The following is a 19,078-nucleotide window of genomic DNA, read 5'->3' on the forward strand; positions in this document are numbered from 1 at the left end:
CCACAGCATCTCTCACCACCACCGCGTCTCACACTGCCGATTAGTTTTTTTTTTTTTTTTTGGTTTTCAGATCTGTTTCAGATCTGTCTCATTACACGGCGGTTGAGGTGGCGACTCCATTATCACCGAATAATAACTTGATTTCGGCAGTGATCGTAGTGCCGAGGCAGTCCCGCAAGCTGAAGAAGAAAACTGAAGTTGCTATATTTTCAATTTTTTGTTTTGGTCCACCAAAGGAAATAAATGTGTTATGGTGTGTACATATAAACACACTAATGTAATTTATATTCTTTGTTAATTTCTTGAATATTCCATTGATTATATTCTCTGTATTGGATTTGATTTGGTGGACTCTACACAAAGTTCAGATCTGATTTACACAGTTGTTGTTGTATTTTCTGAAGGTTTTTTTTTTTTTTTTGGCCGGGGAATGTTCGGGGTCGGGGAAACCCGATCCCCGTTAGGGGGCGGGGGCGGTGATGGCTTCCCCGTCGGGGATCGGGGCCGGGGCCGGGGGAAATTTGACCATTGGGGATCGGGGACGGGGAGGGTGATCCCCGGCCCCGCCCCGCCCCGTTGCCATTCCTAAGACCCACTAACTTCTCATAATGGCATGATTGATGCAAAGAATTAAGAAATTTATTGGGTTTCCTTCGTAACATAGTTTTTCTTTTTTTTTGAATAAATTATGAAAAATATTGTAGGTTCAAATTTTCTATCAAATAAATAACTAAATGTCTCACATAGTCCACAAAATTATGGACCCCACACATGTGAGACATTTGCTCATTTATTTGATAGAAAATTTGTTATCCCTAACATTATCCATAAATTATATTTGTAGTTTTTGCAATTTGTCTATTGTATTAATTTAGTTTAGATAATTTTAATTTTATCTTTTTATTTTACTCATTGTGTCTTTAGTTCAATTGATAATACCCATTAAGAAATTGAATAAAACTCCTAAGCAAATTGGTACATTCACCAAAAAAAAAAAAAAAAAAAAAATTTGAATTCCAACTGCTAAATCAATTCGAGAAGAATAATAGACTACCATTTGATTTTAGTCTAAAGTTTTAAAAAGATGTTAGGGTAAATTATTTTTTACATCATTCAATTATTATTGTTTTTCACTTTTCACTTTATCCTTTCAATGAAAAATTAATACAATGTACCTTTTACCTTATAAAAATTTTCATTATAACCATTATGTCTCAATTTTGTTAACAAAATTGACAAAAAATAGATTTTTAAAAGGTGTTTTTGCAATAAATATGACACTATGCACCTTTTCTGTCAACATGGCTTAAGAATTAGATTAAAAACTTTACAAGATGAAAAGGTACATTGTATTAATTTTGTGTAATTTGCCCATGACATTATCAATTGGTTTAATTAGATACAATATATATAAAAATAAAATAAAAATAAGGATATAATTAATACAATTGGAATTATAAAGATCAAATTGATATAAGAGACAAATTACAGAAAATATGGGTGCAATTTGTCTTAAATTTTTATTTTTTTAAAATTACCTTAAAATACATGATTTATGAAATTTTATTACTTGAACAGAACATGAACAATTACCAGCAAAACAACTGAAATTTACTGTCCTCCAATCAAAACAATGTGAAAAGAACATTAAAAAAAAAAAAAAATTTCATGCGGTCACCATGTTTTTGAAGAAATTTTGTTCTTAAAAACATAAGAGTGAGTAAAAAAAGAAAAAAAAAAACTTAAATAACTAAAAGCTACTTTCTAAATATTTTTTTTCTGAATCTGTAACATCTATCTTCAAAAAAATATCTTAAACCTCGCAATTTCCCGAGCCAGACAATAATGGTGCAGTTGCATTATGTGATGAAAACCCTGACCTCAAGCTCTTGCATTCAACCCTAATACTCGCCAGGAACAGCCTCCACCAAGAGCTCTTGAATCCTTTTTGTCGTCTCTGTCGTAAATGAGACCTGCAGCATTATGGGACCTAGAGTAAAAAAAGGCCAGTGCACGAGGCTCAAGGGAAGCATGCATAACACCTCAGTTGAGTGTATTGCTAGTAAAAGTCAAAATGATGAGGTCAACATAGACCAAGGTGGACTGTTGGTAGCAATCACAAAGAGATGACAGAGAGTAACTACAGAAAGTGGAAGAATTGAAGGTGGCTTGGGCCCTGATAGGCTTATGTGAAGTTTAAGTGGAAATGGGCCTTCAAAACCCAGTATTAATTTAGAAGTTGTCTTTGATCAAGCCCAGTTTGATGGCCTACTGAATGAACAAAACAGGGACAAGTCTAAGTCAAATAGGCTGGGCCCTAGCTATAGTAGATTTGCTGAGCCTCTGGATCCAACACATGTTCATACCCAGGTAGAGAATGGTAAAGGCATTGCTGAAGACAGTGCTGAAGGAGATAGCCAAAGCAATCAAGATACTACACCTAGTAAGAGATTAGTAGGCAAGGAGAGTAAAGGAAAGGGTCGGAGAAATCAGAGGAAAATAGTGATGAAAAGGGGATTTCAAAGGGGGGCCATCTTCAGAGCAGCGACAGCTGCAATTTATTCTTCACTATCTCAGACTAGTCGATCAAGCAAACATGATATGTTATTAAATGAGGCTCAAGCTACAATTCGAGTTGGACAAAGTCTGGGCGTTGATTTTGAAGGAAAAGATGATGAAGCTATGAGAAAAATAATTGAAATGGAGAAGAATGACATGGAACAGGCTGCTGTTAGGAGTGATGGTGCAGGGGTTTAGATCAGCATCAAGGGCTGCTCAAGAGTAGATAGTAAATTCTTATGAAGCTTCTTTCTTGGAATATTAGAGGGCTTGGTAGGCCTGAGAAGAAAAAGAGAATCAAAGCAGTTATCAAAGAAAAAAAAGTGGATATGGTGATGTTGCAAGAAACAAAAAGGGCAAACATTTCAAATCAGTGTGTGAAGTCTATCTGGCCTTATGACCAAGTTGCTTACATGAATGTGGATGCTGATGGGAGTGCTGGAGGCCTGTTATGTGTGTGGAAGCCTGAAGTCTTTTCTCTAGCTGACTGTTGTTGCAATAGGAGCTTCATCATTCTATCAAGTACCCTATTTAATAGCCTAAATTGTGTGATTGTGAATGTGTATGCCCTTAATGATGTGAGTGCTAGGAGAAGCTTATGGGTCTCTTTGATCAATCTTAAGGTTGTCTTCCCCAAACCGTGGTGTATAGGGGGGGACTTTAATGAAATCAAATCAATAGATGAAAGGAAGGTTTGTATAAGAAGGGACAAGGGAATGGTAGATTTTTGTAATTTCATAAGTTGTCTGGAACTTATGGACTTCTCTATGTTGGAAAGGAAATTTACTTGGTGTAATTCTTTGGAAGGTGAGAGATGGAGCAGGTTGGACAGGTTTCTTGTTGGGCCAGAATGGTTAGTCTGGTTTAGGTTCAAACTTTGGGGTCTTCATAGATTCATCTCAAACCATTGTCCAATTATTCTAATAGAAGATGATAGAAACTGGGGCCCAAAGCCTTTTAGATTCATAAATGCTGGGGCATCTCATCCCTCTTTTCTAAATCAGGTGAAGAAAGTGTGGGAGGGTACTCAGGTGGATGGATGGGTAGGTTACAAACTAAAGATTAAGTTGCAGGCACTTAAACAATCTCTACGGCAGTGGAACTCTGAAGTGTTTGGGAATATGGATTCTAAACTGAAGCAAGCTGAAGAGAATTTGCATGCCATAGATCTAATTGTTGAGAGTAGAGATCTGGATGAGGTTGAAGGTAAAAGGCGAAGAGAGGTGTGGGGTGAAGTGTGGAAGCTCAGAAAGATAATGGAAAGAATTTGGTTGCAGAAGTCAAGGTTGAACTGGAATCTTAAGGGTGATAAAAATACAAAATTTTTCCACATCATAGCTACTAATAAGCAGAACACCAATGCCATTGATTCCATGTCAGTGAATGGCGAATTAGTGAAGGAACTTTTGGAGGTTAAAGAAGCTGTGTATGATCACTTCAGGTTAATCTTTTTATGAGCGATGGACATATAGACCTAAGCTTTTGGGCCCTTTTAATGTGATTACACAGAGCCAGCATTTCAAAAGCTTGGATGTGGAATTTTCTGAACATGAAATTTGGGCAGCAGTGGCAGACTGTGATGGGAATAAGGCTCCGGGGCCGGATGGGTTTAACATGACTTGCTATAAGAAAGGGTGGAAATTTATGAAGAATGATATCATCATGTTTATGAAGGAGTTTTTTTGTTAACAGTAGTTTGGTGGGGGGCTTAAATAGCTCATTTATTACATTGGTCCCTAAAAAAGACTATCCCCTAGGAATTCAAGACTACAGGTTTATTAGTCTTATAAATTCCACTTACAAAATTCTATCCAAAGTGCTTGCTAATAGGTTGAAAAAGTGCTTCATGTTGTTATAGATGATGCTCAATTTGCATTTCTAGGGGTAGGAACATCCTGGATGGTGTACTGATAGCTAATGAGATGGTGGATTGGTGGAAAAAATCAAGAGGAAAGGGCCTGATTTTAAAGTTGGATTTCCAAAAAGCATATGACACAGTCAATTAGAACTATCTCCTCTATATGCTATCAAATTTTGGGTTTGGTGATAAATGGGTGAAGTGGATTCACACCTGTATTTCCTCAGCAAGAATCTCTGTGTTGGTTAATGGTTCCCCCACACCTAAATTCTGCCCCCAAAAAGGGCTTAGGCAAGGTGATCCATTATATTTTCTTTTTAATGTGGTGGCTGAGGGTTTGAACCTACTTCTTGTAAGAGCAAAAGAGCTGGGCTTAGTCAAAGGAGCAATCATTGGGTCAAATGCCATCAACATCTCCCATCTCCAATTCACGGATAACACAATTATTTTCTGTGAAGCTGAGTGGTCTGAAATGCTAACTGTCAAGAGAATACTTAGATGCTTTGAGATCATTTCTGGGCTGGAGATCAACTTTCATAAGAGTGGGGTTTATGGAGTAGGATTGTCAGAGGAGTGTGTGAAAAATTTTGCCTCAAGGCTGAACTATACATATCAGAAGCTTCCATTGAAGTACCTTGGTTTTCCATTAGAGGCAAACCCATCTAAGAGGGCCACATGGAAGCCTGTGGTGAACAATTTCAAAAAGAAACTGTCATGGTGGAAGAGGAGGCTGCTGTCTTTTGCTGGCAGAGTAACACTAATCAAATCTGTCATTTCCTCCCTACCTGTATACTACATGTCTCTCTTTAGGCTTCCTAGAGGTATGGCAAAAGAACTAGACAGGATTCATGCAGCCTTTCTGTGGGGTGATTCAGATGTGAGAAGGAAAGTGCATTTAGTAAAATGGAAGGATTTAACCATGGATAAGAAGCAAGGTGGACTGGTGATACGAAACCTAAGTTTATTGAATAACTGCCTTCTTGCTAAGTGGTGGTGGAGGTTTGGGAAGGAAGACAGTTCATTATGGAAGCAGGTCATATGCAGCAAGTATAAGCTAGAAGGGGGTAGATGGTTTCCATTCCATGTGGAGGCGACAATCATTTCAAGAGTATGGAGTGACATTATATTTGTTGGTGATTCTAATAGCAGCTTGTTCAATTATTATTTGGGAAATATTGAAATCAAGATTGGTAATGGGGAAAGAATCAGTTTCTGGGTTGATAATTGGATGGGAACCATGTGCTTGAAGTCCCAATTCCTTAGACTTTACTCTTTATCTGAGGATAGAGGTATCACTTTGAAATTGCAGTGGACCAGAATTAGACAGCACAATAATTGAGATCTCAGCTTCAGACGACACTTATTAGCATGGGAGGAAGATGAACTACAGAGATTAAGAGTTGTTTTAGGTGAGGGTCCTGCATTGAGATTGGAATCAATAGATACGTTATGGTGGAAATCTGACCCTATAGGTATGTTCACTGTCAAAAGTGCTGCTAAATGGTGTGAATCTTTGAATGGTCCTAATCTGGTTATTCCTAAACTGATCTGGCACAACCCCTCATCTCCTAAAGCCTAATTCTTCTCTTGGTTGGCTTGGAAATGGAGGATAAATTCCTTTGACCACTTATATAGACTTGGCATTCTTAGTGCAGCAGTTAGCTCTGACTGTGTATTCTGTCAGATTGAGATTAAATCTCTTAATCATGTTCTGCTGCTGTGCCCCTTTGCTTGGAAAGTTTGATCCAATCTAATTAAGTGGTGGGGTTTGCTCTGGGTTTCCCCTAGCTCAGTGGTTATGCTAATGCACTGGTGGTTGGGTTGGAAGGTTAGGAAAAAAGAAAAGCAAATGTGGAGAGCAATTCTGATTGCTGGTCTATGGTCCCTTTGGAAGTGTAGGAATGACTATCTTTTCAATGGGCTGCAACCTATCTGTGAAGATCTTTGTGTGCTTATTAAAGTTAGAGTGGCCCTTTGGCTGAAAAATCACTCAGTTGGGCAAGGTTACATAGTGGATAAGTATGTGTTTAATCTCCATCAAATTTGAAGCTGTGTGTAGTGTGTCTGGTAGGGCCTTGTAGTAGAATTGCAGCTGCTTTGCTTGAGATTCTGTTTCATCTTCCTATGTTGTCATTTTGTAATTTATTGGTCTGCTTTGTTCAGCTATGGTGGTTCCCCTATGTATTTGGTTCAGTATGGTTCAATATTGGTTTAGGTAGGGGAGTTGCATCCAGCACTATTATCTGCTATTTGCTTTCAATGGTTGGTGAGTCTAGCCTTTTGGTTGGAATGTGCCTTGTCACATCTATGGGAGTGAATCTCAATAACTAGCTTATTGAGTTGTATGCTACTAATGTTTGATGCTGCCTTATATTGTGTTGAGTCTGGATAGGTGAGGCTTGTATTACAGAGTTAAATGCAGGGTGTGATGGCTGCTGGTCTTGGATGTTTTCAGTGATTTCTTTGATTGTTTAACTCCAGCCCTATCATCTGTTGTCTGTCTTCAATGGTTGAGTTGAAGCTAGACTGATGTTGCTGTTGCTTCAGAGTTTGCACTGCTGCTGCTGTGGACTGCTGCGTGTCAAGTTATATTTTGTTGGTCTGCCTTATTCAGGTGTGAAGATATGCTACTGTTGTGAGAGGATGGGCTGTTATGCAATGCTGTTGCTTTTTGCTCTGCTTTGTTTTTCAGTGTTGCTTCAAATTCTACTGCGTTGGCTCAGGCTCTATTCTTCTGCTTCAGTCTGTTAGTTTGTTTCAGTCTGTTGCTTTGGTCTGTTTCAGGCCTTATTTTTGTTGGTATGTTCTACTCAGCTGTGGTCTGCTATGTGTTAAATTCTTTTTTGCAATGCTACTGGTCTGTTCTGTGAAGGCAGGCTAGTGTGTGTATGCTGCTGCAGTTGAGAGTTAATTTAGTTGGTGAAGATGGTAGGATTAATCAAATACATGGTAAATCAGTTGAAATGCTTTGGGAACTGATATTCATACAGTTTCTAAACAAATGCATGGCAAGGTCTTATTTGCCTTAGAAATAATGGCTATGTTAGCAGAGGATGCTAAGAGTATTAATCATTAGTTAAGGTCATTGCAACGTCTGTAGCAACATCTACTTCATCAGTAGTAGTCTCAGTAGTGGAGTTAGTTGATTCAGCATTCATAACATCATCAATTGCTTCAGTATATGCCAATGCTCTGCTGTTTTGTTATGCTCTGCCTCTGGTTGCTGTTTTGGGGATTTTGTGCTGGTTAGTCTGTTTTGATGAATGGTTGTTTGTGCTGTTTGTCTGTCTTTGATGAATGTTTGTTTTGGTCTGTGCTGTTGTTGTCGTGTTGGGTGGTCTCTCTTATCGTTGATCTCTCACCAACTCTAGGGGTGCTAGCAAATGATAGGATGAGCTAGATGGTGCCAACATCGTTGGGATGATTTAGCCCATTGTGATGCTTTTGCACATCCTTTTCTTTATTGATGTAATTCGCTTTGTACTTTTGTACTTGTTTATTCCATCAATAAAGTTCTTTTTTGCCGATCAAAAACCAAGAGATCTTGAATCGGATTTTAGCTCGTATACCTTCAACCTAAAACTCAATATTCCACTCACTCGATTCGCCCCAACATCTCTGACGATCCATTGATCAATGCTCACCAACACATTGGTGAACTTAGCATACAAAACCATCGTGTTCTTAGCCTCTTGACTAAATGAGGCCACTTTAGTATCGAGTCTTTCTCTTGCCACACCAAAGCCTTGATGTGATCATAAAAAAAGGTGATTGTTTTAGGGTTAGGGTTTTTTATGCTGAAATTGACGTCCCAATTTGCGACGATTTGATTATCATTGGTGACATTGAAGAGGGCTATGGAGACCGATTGGAGTTGGAATTCGGGATCTAGAACTTGAAAAAATCGTATCCATATGCACACAAAGAGAATGATGGTTGGCATAAAAATACCAAGGCAATAGGCTATGCCGCCGCAATAGGAATCTGGCTGTGGATTAGGATTTGGGTCCGTAGTTATCAAAAAATTCATGTTATTATGCATGAAAAATAATAATAATAATAAAATTTTAATATTAATGTTGTATTTGATAGGACATCTAATTAATCTCAAACACTAATACAATTTTAATCCTACATACATCAGTTAGTTATGAATGACAAATCTCTTTTGATAGATCATCTAATTAATTTCAAACACTAGTACAATATTAATTTTAATCCTACATACATTAACTAATTGTGAATGACAAATCTCTATCCCTAAACATAGCCTAATTCGACTGGATGACTCATAATCATAATCATCATAATTATAATTATATTACCATTTCAATTATTAGTATATGGAGACATGTTTTTTGATAAACTAAACGAAAACAAAGTGAAAAGCCAAAAAGTTTTTTAGAAAAAAATTTAAAGCCTTTTTATTTTTTATTTTATTTTTAATTTTTATGACAGATTTCATCATTTGATATGTGTGATTAAGATTGCTTTTTAGAATTAATTCTGATTAGTTATGTGTGAGTAGACCTGTTATCAAATTAAAACACAGCCACTAAAAAATTGGTCCAATCTTATTGCTATAACAATTACAAAAGAAAGCTATAGGAACAAATCACACAACAACATGCTATTCACTATAAATAGTAATAAAAATAGTAATTCTTAAAAAAAAAATTAATTTTTTTAAATTTTTTTTTTGATAATTATAAGTCAAAGAAGATGAAATGAAGACTACTCTTGAGCTTCCCCCCATGGTTACTCATCTGAGCCAAACACAACTTATAAATTTTCAAGATTATCTAATGATTTTCCTCTTTAATTTTGGAATCCAAAAGAGTCCAATTCCTAACTAACCACTCTATGTGTGTAGAATTAAAATTTAGTAATTGAGTATGAAATACAAACTTCTCATATTTAATTTATTATTTTCATTCAAAGCATAACACGATTAATATTAGTAATACTATATATATATATATATAATATAATTTAACCTTCTTCCTCAATACTTTTTTCTATAATCCATTCCTTCATTCATCAATGGAAGAAGAAGAAGAAGCTAGAGGAACCGTAATGGGCTACCCTATTCAGTACCAACCTCAGCCAACCCTTCGAACCACGAAAAAGATTTTTTATAGTCTGCTCATGACACTCTCGGTAGGGTTTGCACTATTCATTGTTTTAATCCTGCCTTATCTTCTTACTTCTGCATATAAAAACCCTGAGTTCCAACCCAATCACTTGCTCCAAAAATCTGCCAATTGGGAAATTATTTTCGACGTCAAAAACCCTAATTCAAGGATTAGTTACTCTTACGATGCCATACATGTTTTTATTTTCTCCAAAGATGGAGAGTTTCTCTCCGGGACAACCCTCCCGCCTTTTCACCAGGGTAAGAAGAGCACGACATTGTTACATGCCAGCCTTGCTATGCCATCAAGTGTTGTCACGAGGAATATGAACAGTACTGAACCAGCTAGTTACACGATAAGGTTTGAGTCGAATTTTAGTGCTCATCTTGGGGATAGTGCACTGTTAATCGTCTTCTGTGATGATGTGAGCATCCGGCTGTCGTTGAATACAACAGCCAGAACCGGAACGATGAAGAAATGCACTGAACGGAAAATTATTATATAGTCTTGGAAATACCCTTCTTAACTTCAGAAAAAGATGCACCAAAGAAACCCAATATAGAGTTCGTTTATTATGTTCTTTATTTTGTGTTGAAAATTTTAAGATACAAACTTAAAAATAATTGTCAAAAAGTCTTGTTTTGGAATTCACCGCAATTGTCTTATATTGTAATTCAATGACTTTTTTTTTTTTTTTTTTTTTTTTATCGGCAAATGTTAGTTATTAGATTAACATTTATAGAAGAAAATCTCCCCATCATTGGCAAAACACTCCTTTAATTTAACTCCTCTAAGGGAAATTGAATCCATAACCTCCTTAAAATTAAGCCCTAAGGAAGACATGGTGGCCAACTTAGCTAACTTATTTGATACGTAATATGAGTTTGTTATGTATTGTCAAGATTATTTTCTATCAAGTCTTTAAAATCGGATCTAGGTGGGATCATTGGGAATTATCAATAATAATAATAATAATAATAATAATAATAATAATAATGTATGTTAAATAATTTTAAAATTCTTAAAGAAAAAATAATGAATTTGATTTAATATTCTTTTTAGTTTATCGTAATTACTTTGAAATTTTAGTTTGATTTGGCCCAATTAGAATCGTATTTTGATTACCATAATCTCTAGGAATGGCAACGGGGCGGGCGGGGCCGGGGATCACCGTCCCCGTCCCCGTCCCCGATCTCTGATGGTGGAAATTTCTCCGTCCCCGGCCTCGATCCCCGACGGGGTGCCAATCACCGCCCCCGCCCCCCGCCCCTAACGGGGATTGGGTTTCCCCGACCCCGAAGACTCCCAGGCCAAAAAAAAAAATCAACTCATCTCATCAACCACAACATCAACATCATCGAACAACAATAACAACAACAACAACAACATCATCTTCATCATCTGGATCATCTTACATATTACAACAACAACAAAAATAACTCATCTCATCTTACATATTAGATCACCAACAGATCTGAGTTTATTTATCAAAAAAAAAAAAAAAGATATGCTTCATTATTTTCCAGATCTGAAGAACCAGATCTGTAGAACAAAAGCAAAAATCAAAGAGAGAGAGAGAGAGAGAGTCACGATTGAAGAGGAGATACCATGGGAGAGAGGAGAGGAGATTCCGTGAGAGGGAGAGGAATTTCCGCCGCGATGCTGATGAGAGAGGATGGGCCGTCGCCGCCGTATGTATGAGAGAGAGTGAGAGGATCGGCGGTGATGGAGCACAGCAGCGATGAGGGAGGAGCATCGTCGGTGAGAGAGAGGAGAGAGCAGCAGAGCCTCGTCGGTGAGAAAGAGGAGAGAGCAGAGCGTCCTCGGTTAGAGAGAGGAGAGAGCAGCAGCATATGAGTGAGTTTGAATGAGTGAGAGTAACGTTTTAGGTCTGGGTTTTATATATATATATATATATATAGGGGTGAAATTGTAATTTTACTTCGGGGAACAAACCGAGGCGGGGGGCGGGGCGGGGCCTGGCCGGGTACGGGGCTTGGACAGTTATCCCCGTCCCCAGTCCGAAATTGATTGGGGAGTGATTTTTTAATACCATCCCCGTCCCCGCGGGGATATTTTTCTGGGAAAAACCACTTATTTCGGGGTAGGGGGATTGGGTCCCCGTTGGGCCGGGTTTAAATTACCATCCCTAATAATCTCTGTAGTTGATTCGGACTTATTGTAAATTGGTACAATCTTATTGCTATAAAGGAGAAAATCACATAACATCATGCTACTATTCACTCACTATGCCAATTTATCTAACAGATAATTGAATAAAAGAATAAACAGAGCATAATAACAAGTCAAAGAAGATAAACTGAGCAGTCACTAGTACCCCTGAGCTTCCCTGTCATGGAACTCGTGTCATTCGAGCTAAACGCGACTCTCAAATTCTCACAGGAAACACTAATTGAGCTGTGCGTATTTAGCCAATCACTAACCTTAAATTGAGCCAAACCCACCATTCCCACGTTCAAACTCACCTTCCTCCTCTCCCCACAATCACTCCCTATTTCAATGGTCGTCCTTGTCGTTATCCAGGAATTATCTCCCGGGATTGATCCCAACTCAATTTTCACTCCACTCTCATTCATCTTCCTCACCTCCGAAACCCGGCCCAGCCACCCCCTCGAGAGCAGGTTCCTATTGTAGGACACCGAGACCAAGAATCGCTCAAACTCAAGGCTTATCTTCGTGTTTGGGTTCGTCATGGTGAATTCTGTTAACATAAATTTCAGAACTTCATGTTTCGGATCATTTACCATGTGTATTATCAAGAAATCAAGACAAAAAACATACCTGAATCCATCGATGAACAGTTAAACGGAAGCATCTGATTGTCAATAAAATCTTTGATATTGACTATGTTATTGCCTTCTAATCCTTTCCCCTTTGGTGCCTTATGTTTCTCCTTGAGAGGATTTAGAAAAACAAAACAGTGTTCTTATTTTTTTTCTCACACTTGGGAAGGAATAGGGACCATAACCTTTTAAAGGTTGTAATTGGTTTTCATAACTGAAAGGTAATGAAAACCAATAAATTAACCATTATTGGTTTTAAAACTGAAAGGTAATGAAAACCAACTTTAACCAATATGTTTTAATTTCTATTTCTGCCCCTCATAGAAATAGAAATTATACAACTAGTATCTACACATTAGGTCCATAACACATATATACCCTTAAGCCTATTAACTAAATTGAATCACTTAAATTGTAGGCTTCTTATAAATGATAACACCACATTTAATTATGTGGTCCCATTGAGACATTATCTAACAATCTCCCACTGGACCACGTATGTATCCTGAAAAATGTGCTTAACTTTAGTGAGCTCAGAAATTTGTTATCATAACTTGAGGGTATCCAAACAATCTTGTCCATTAACTATATTAATATAGGATCAAAGCGGTCTTCGTTACATTAATCGTAACTCGACCCACCAATGGTCACGTATACGAATACAGCTAAATGACATAGATCAATCATGGATGCGTAGCATGGAAATTACATGTGATGTGATCCATACATGCCTATTTCCAACTGGTCCTACTTAACTTTATTGAGATCAATACTTCACAGTACGTAACAGAGTGTAATAAACTGAATACTTTATTTCTGCAGAAATTAATCTAATTACATAGATAAAACTCAAGGCTGACATAAAGCAGTAATATAAATACAAACTCCCACTAAACCAGAATGTTCTCAAATAGAACAACACCCATATGAGCAGTGTGCTCATGAAAGACCTTGGGTGGTAGTTTCTTCGTAAGTGGATCCGCTATCATGGAGTTTGTCCCAATGTGCTCTATGGAAATCTGTCCACTCTGCACTCTTTCTTTTACAACTAGGAACTTGATATCAATATGCTTTGATTTTGTCGAGCTCCTGTTGTTATTGGAATATAAAACTGCAGACTTATTGTCACAATATATCTTAAGTGGTCTTTCAGTGCCTTTCAAAATACGCAACCCAGTGACAAAATTTCGCAGCCATATCCCTTGGTTTGATGCCTCATAACATGCTACAAACTCTGCAGCCATGGTGGATGAAGCTATGAGCGTCTGCTTTGCAGACCTCCAAGAAATTGCTCCGCCAGCTAACAGATAAATATAGCCTGATGTGGATTTCCTACTGTCTTGGCATCCAGCAAAATCGGAGTCGGAACATCCAATGACCTCTAACTTATCCGATCTCCTATATGTGAGCATATATTCCTTTGTTCTCTGTAAATATCGCATAACACGCTTGACTGCTTTCCAATGATCCATGCCAGGATTACTTAAATATCTGCCTAACATGCCAACTATAAACGCAATATCCGGACGCGTACATACTTGAGCATACATTAGACTCCCTACAGCCGAGGCATAAGGAATCTTCTGTATTTCTTAAATTTCAAGACTGTTCTTCGGGCATTGGCTGAGACTAAACTTGTCTCCCTTAGCAACCGGGGTTTCACCTGATTTACAATTTTGCATGCCAAATCTAATGAGTATTTTTTCGATATAACTCCTTTGTGATAATCCCAGAATACCCCGAGAATGATCTCGGAGTATTTCGATTCCTAATACAAAGGAAGCATCACCAAGATCTTTCATTTCAAAATTCTTAGATAGAAATCTCTTGGTGTCATGCAATAAGGTTATATCGTTTGTGGCAAGCAATATGTCGTCAACATATAAAACCAAAAATATGTGTTTACTCCCACTGAACTTGTGATACACACATTCATCAACAACATTAGTTTCAAAACTATACGAAGTGAAAATTTGATAAAATTTGAAGTACCACTGACGAGAAGCTTGTTTGAGTCCATAGATGGATTTAGTCAATTTGCAAACCATATTCTTTGGGTCTCCTGACACAAAGTTTTCTGGCTGCACCATATAAATTGTTTCTTTAATGTCACCATTAAGAAAAGCTGTTTTGACATCCATCTGATGCAACTCAAGATCAAAATATGCAACAAGCGCCATAGTTGTCCTAAAAGAATCTTTCGAAGAAACTGGAGAGAAAGTTTCTTTAAAGTGAATTCCTTCTTTTTGAGTAAAGCCTTTGGCTAGAAGACGTGCCTTATACCTCTCCACATTACCATTTGAATCCCTTTTGGTTTTAAATATCCATTTACAACCTACGGGCTTCGCACCAACTGGTAATGAGACAAGTTCCCAAACTTTATTGTCTTGCATAGACTTATATTCTTCATTCATGGCTTCTATCCACTTATGAGAGTTGGAACTTTCCATGGTTTGACGAAAGTTGATTGGATCATCTTTCGACATTCCATTTTCTACCTCATGTTCCTGGAGATATACAATATAATCATCTGAAAATGAAAATCTCCTTTCTCTGGTGAATCGCCTTAATGGCACATATTCTTGAGGTTGAGGTTGTAGAGTTTGTTCCTCAGGAACAATTACCTCATCTTGAATGGGGGTTTGAACTATATTATCTTGAACAACATTGTCTGGTTGAGGATCCGAAATTACTTCTCGAGCAATGACAGGTATAGGAACCTGTGATTGGTCAAAAGTAGTAGTAGGAAGTCGGATTACTCCTGCTTCCTCCTCAAAGACTGCTTCCTCCTCAAAGACAATGTCTCTAACTGGATTTCTCTCCCCAAACTCAACATCCTAAAAAAATGTTGCAATTCCCATCTCAAATATTGACCTATTTGTGGGATCATAAAACTTGTAACCCCGTGATCGTTCGGCATAGCCAATAAAGTAGCTGCTAATGGTTTTAGAGTCCAATTTTCGTTCATGAGGTTTATAAGGCCTCACCTCAACAGGACACCCCCACACATGCAAATGTTTTAGACTAGGCTTTCGCCCAACCCAAAGCTCATAAGGTGTTTTTACAACTGCTTTAGTTGGCACCCGATTTAAGATATAAGTTGCTGTCTTTAAAGCCTCACCCCAGAGGGACTCTGGTAAAGTAAAATGACTGATCATACTTCTTACCATATCCTTAAGAGTCCGGTTTCGTCTCTCAGATACACCATTCATGCTAGGTGATCCTAGCATGGTGTATTGTGGGACGATTCCACATTCCTCCAGGTATTTTGCAAACGGTCCTGGACGTTGTTCACCTGATCCATCATATCTGCCATAGTATTCACCACCACGGTTAGACCTGACACTTTTAATCCGTTTGTTGAGTTGTAACTCAACTTCGGCCTTAAATTGTTTGAATACGTCCAAAGACTGTGATTTCTCATGGATAAGAAATAGATACCCATATCTGGAATAGTCGTCTATGAATGTGATAAAATATTGTTGACCATTCCAAGACGCCATAGGGAATGGGCCACAAATGTCCGTATGAATTAATTCTAAGACATCTGTAGTCCTATGGGCACCATATTTCTTTATTTTGGTCTGTTTTCCCTTGATACACTCAACACAGACATCAAAATTTGAAAAATCAAGAGAGTCCAAGATTCCATCAGACACAAGGCGCTCAACTCTAGATTTAGAGATGTGACCTAGGCGTTTATGCCATAATGAGGCTGAGTTTTCCTTAGTTAATTTACGCTTTGTACCTCGTGATTCCACGTGCAAGGTTGCATTATAAGATGCAATAGTTTCGAGCAAATATAGATTATCAAACACATTAAGTAAACCAGTACCAATAACATTGGAATTAATAGGCATACTAAACTTCATATTTCCAAAATAACAATAATATCCTAATTTGTCCAATACAGAAACAGAAATTAAATTCCGTCTAAAGGACGGTACAACAAAAGTGTCTAATAAATCCAAATAATAACCAGTTTTCAGTAATAATCTAAAGTGCGCTATTGCCTGCACTTCTATTGACGTGCCATCGCCCACAAAGATGTATCTTTCAGCATCAGTTGGCTTTCGGTAGTTCAGGCAACCCTGCATAGAAACACATATGTGAGTAGTAGCACCAAAATCTACCCACCAAGTGTTTCTTGGTACTGAAGCTAAATTTATTTCAGAACAGACCAAAACATGAAATGTACTGTTCTTTATACACCAGGCGACGTATTTGGCACAATCCTTCTTTCTGTGTCCGGGCTTGCCACAAAAGAAACAACCATCCTGCGCTTTCTGTTTCTTTGGTTCCGGACCCTGAGGAATAGCAACTTCCTTTCCCTTATGCGTTCTTTTGCCCGTATGCTTGGAGGTGCTTGCCAGATGAGCACTTTCAGTCCTTTCTTGCTTCAATCTCTCTTCCTCTTGCACACAAAATGAAATGAGCTCATTGAGAGTCCATTTCTCCTTCTGGCAGTTATAACTGACCTTAAATTGGTTAAATTGTGCAGGAAGAGAGATGAGAACTAAATGCATGAGCAAATCATCAGATAGGTCGAGCTTTAGTGCCTTAAGTTTTGAAGCAAGATGAGACATTTCCATGATGTACTCGCGAACATTACCCTTGCCTTTGTACTTTATTGAAATCAAGCTTGCTAAAAGCGTGCTTGTTTCAGCCTTATCGTTTTTAGCAAAACGCTTTTGAATTTCTGAAAGAAATTCACCGGCAACGGTAACATCCTGTGTTATTGCACCCCGAAAAACTTCTGGAATCCCACGCTTCATGATCATAAGACTTAGCCTGTTAGAACGATCTCACTTTTCAAAGTACACAGTTTCCTCAGGAGTACTTTGTGCAGTGAGAGCATTCGGTTTTGGCATCCTTAATGCCAAGTCTATGTCCATGCAGCCGAGAACAATCAATATGTTCTCTTTCCAGTCCTTAAAGTTTGTTCCATTTAACATTGGAACATTGTTCATGTTGGCAGAGATTGAAGTAGTCGACATTAAAGCTGAATCGAAAAGAAAATAAAAGGAATAAACAATTATGCTCACATTAAGTTACCAAACAGATAATCTCTAAATAAATTAATTTAATGACAACATCTCAAGATACCTAGCACAACATTAATACCAAGCCTTTGGGCAGTGATATTAACTGTAAGTGGTATTCTTGTTGTAATGATCAAACATTGACAATAAGTTATGTCAAATAACAAATCTATCTTTTGATGGATTTATTATTCACATTAGGTTTCCTTGACAATTGGCACATGTTTATCACCACAAAATGTGTGTGTAATTCTGCCAAGTATTAATCATGTCTTTGGACTGATAAATACCCGCATGAGATACACAGACATGAACTTCAAAACATTCCATATAAAACAATCTAGACAAGAGAGATCACTTTTGTGACATCTTGTTTGAATTGACTTATATTGAGAATGTTAGAAAATTAAATTTCCGTAGACGTTGTATGAAATTACATTAAATTTAAAGATTTCTTTATTTGTTACCCCGTATATGTTATATAATCTGTAGCAATCCCAATTATATACATATATATATATAAATACATGATGTTCACCATTTGAAAAATGAACCGCCCATCCGAATTATGTTCCATTTCCAGAAAACAAAACAGAATTTGCAGCAGAGGGAAAAACAGAAATACAAAAAACAGAATCTGATTCCAAGAAACTAAATAGGATGAATAAAAGCATATCTATTCTGATAATACACATGATATAACCGCTCTGATACCACTTGTTAACATAAATTTCAGAACTTCATGTTTCGGATCATTTACCATGTGTATTATCAAGAAATCAAGACAAAAAACATACCTGAATCCATCGATGAACAGTTAAACGGAAGCATCTGATTGTCAATAAAATCTTTGATATTGACTATGTTATTGCCTTCTAATCCTTTCCCCTTTGGTGCCTTATGTTTCTCCTTGAGAGGATTTAGAAAAACAAAACAGTGTTCTTATTTTTTTTCTCACACTTGGGAAGGAATAGGGACCATAACCTTTTAAAGGTTGTAATTGGTTTTCATAACTGAAAGGTAATGAAAACCAATAAATTAACCATTATTGGTTTTAAAACTGAAAGGTAATGAAAACCAACTTTAACCAATATGTTTTAATTTCTATTTCTGCCCCTCATAGAAATAGAAATTATACAACTAGTATCTACACATTAGGTCCATAACACATATATACCCTTAAGCCTATTAACTAAATTGAATCACTTAAATTGTAGGCTTCTTATAAATGATAACACCACATTTAATTATGTGGTCCCATTGAGACATTATCTAACAATTTCAACTTCATATCGGGCATTTGTCTGCAAGTCAGAGAGGTTGAAGTTGGAAACAGAGAGGGAGTCGACGCGAACCACAGGGAGCTGGGGTTGAAGAATGAGCCATGAGATGAAGCTGACTGCAGTGATCCCGACGAATAGAAAGATGAGGGCCAAGATCAGACGGCGTACAATCAATCGGATTCTGTCGTGCATCGGTTGTGATGAAGATTGAGTGTCTGTATAACTACAAGAACAAGGGTTCGAGGTTGTTTGGGTGTTGGGATAAGTTGGATAGGTGGGTTGTGAAGTTGCCATTAGAGTACTCGCTTTTTTTTGATTGATTTCTACCTGAAGATGCAGCTATTGTGTTTCTAGCGAGAAAGAGAGTCATGGGATCTGGGTATAGGAAGGAATGGTG

General features: G+C 37.5%; 2 protein-coding genes across 2 annotated transcripts; both read left to right on the forward strand.

Moving 5' to 3' along the window:
- The first annotated feature begins 2,798 nt into the window (after positions 1 to 2,798).
- LOC114294749 (uncharacterized) lies at positions 2,799 to 4,565 on the forward strand. The gene is made up of 2 exons (XM_028238899.2): positions 2,799 to 4,000; positions 4,442 to 4,565. Exons 1-2 carry the CDS (start codon positions 2,799 to 2,801, stop codon positions 4,563 to 4,565), a joined length of 1,326 nt encoding a protein of 441 aa, XP_028094700.2.
- A 4,895-nt stretch (positions 4,566 to 9,460) lies between these two features.
- Positions 9,461 to 10,057, forward strand: LOC145803741 (NDR1/HIN1-like protein 10). The gene has a single exon (XM_082897076.1). It carries the CDS (start codon positions 9,461 to 9,463, stop codon positions 10,055 to 10,057), a length of 597 nt encoding a protein of 198 aa, XP_082753202.1.
- Positions 10,058 to 19,078: the final 9,021 nt, after the last annotated feature.

Source organism: Camellia sinensis, chromosome 12 (assembly GCF_055761805.1).
Source record: "Camellia sinensis isolate YWXY chromosome 12, ASM5576180v1, whole genome shotgun sequence".
Lineage (NCBI taxonomy): Eukaryota > Viridiplantae > Streptophyta > Magnoliopsida > Ericales > Theaceae > Camellia > Camellia sinensis.

Excerpts from the sequence above, each read along its gene's own strand:
- LOC114294749 (XM_028238899.2), top strand. The coding sequence starts at position 2,799 with ATGAAGCTTCTTTCTTGGAATATTAGAGGGCTTGGTAGGCCTGAGAAG. Across the intron at positions 4,001-4,441 it reads GCTGTGTATGATCACTTCAG|GGGTAGGAACATCCTGGATG; the intron begins GTTAATCTTTTT and ends TTGCATTTCTAG.
- LOC145803741 (XM_082897076.1), top strand. The coding sequence starts at position 9,461 with ATGGAAGAAGAAGAAGAAGCTAGAGGAACCGTAATGGGCTACCCTATT.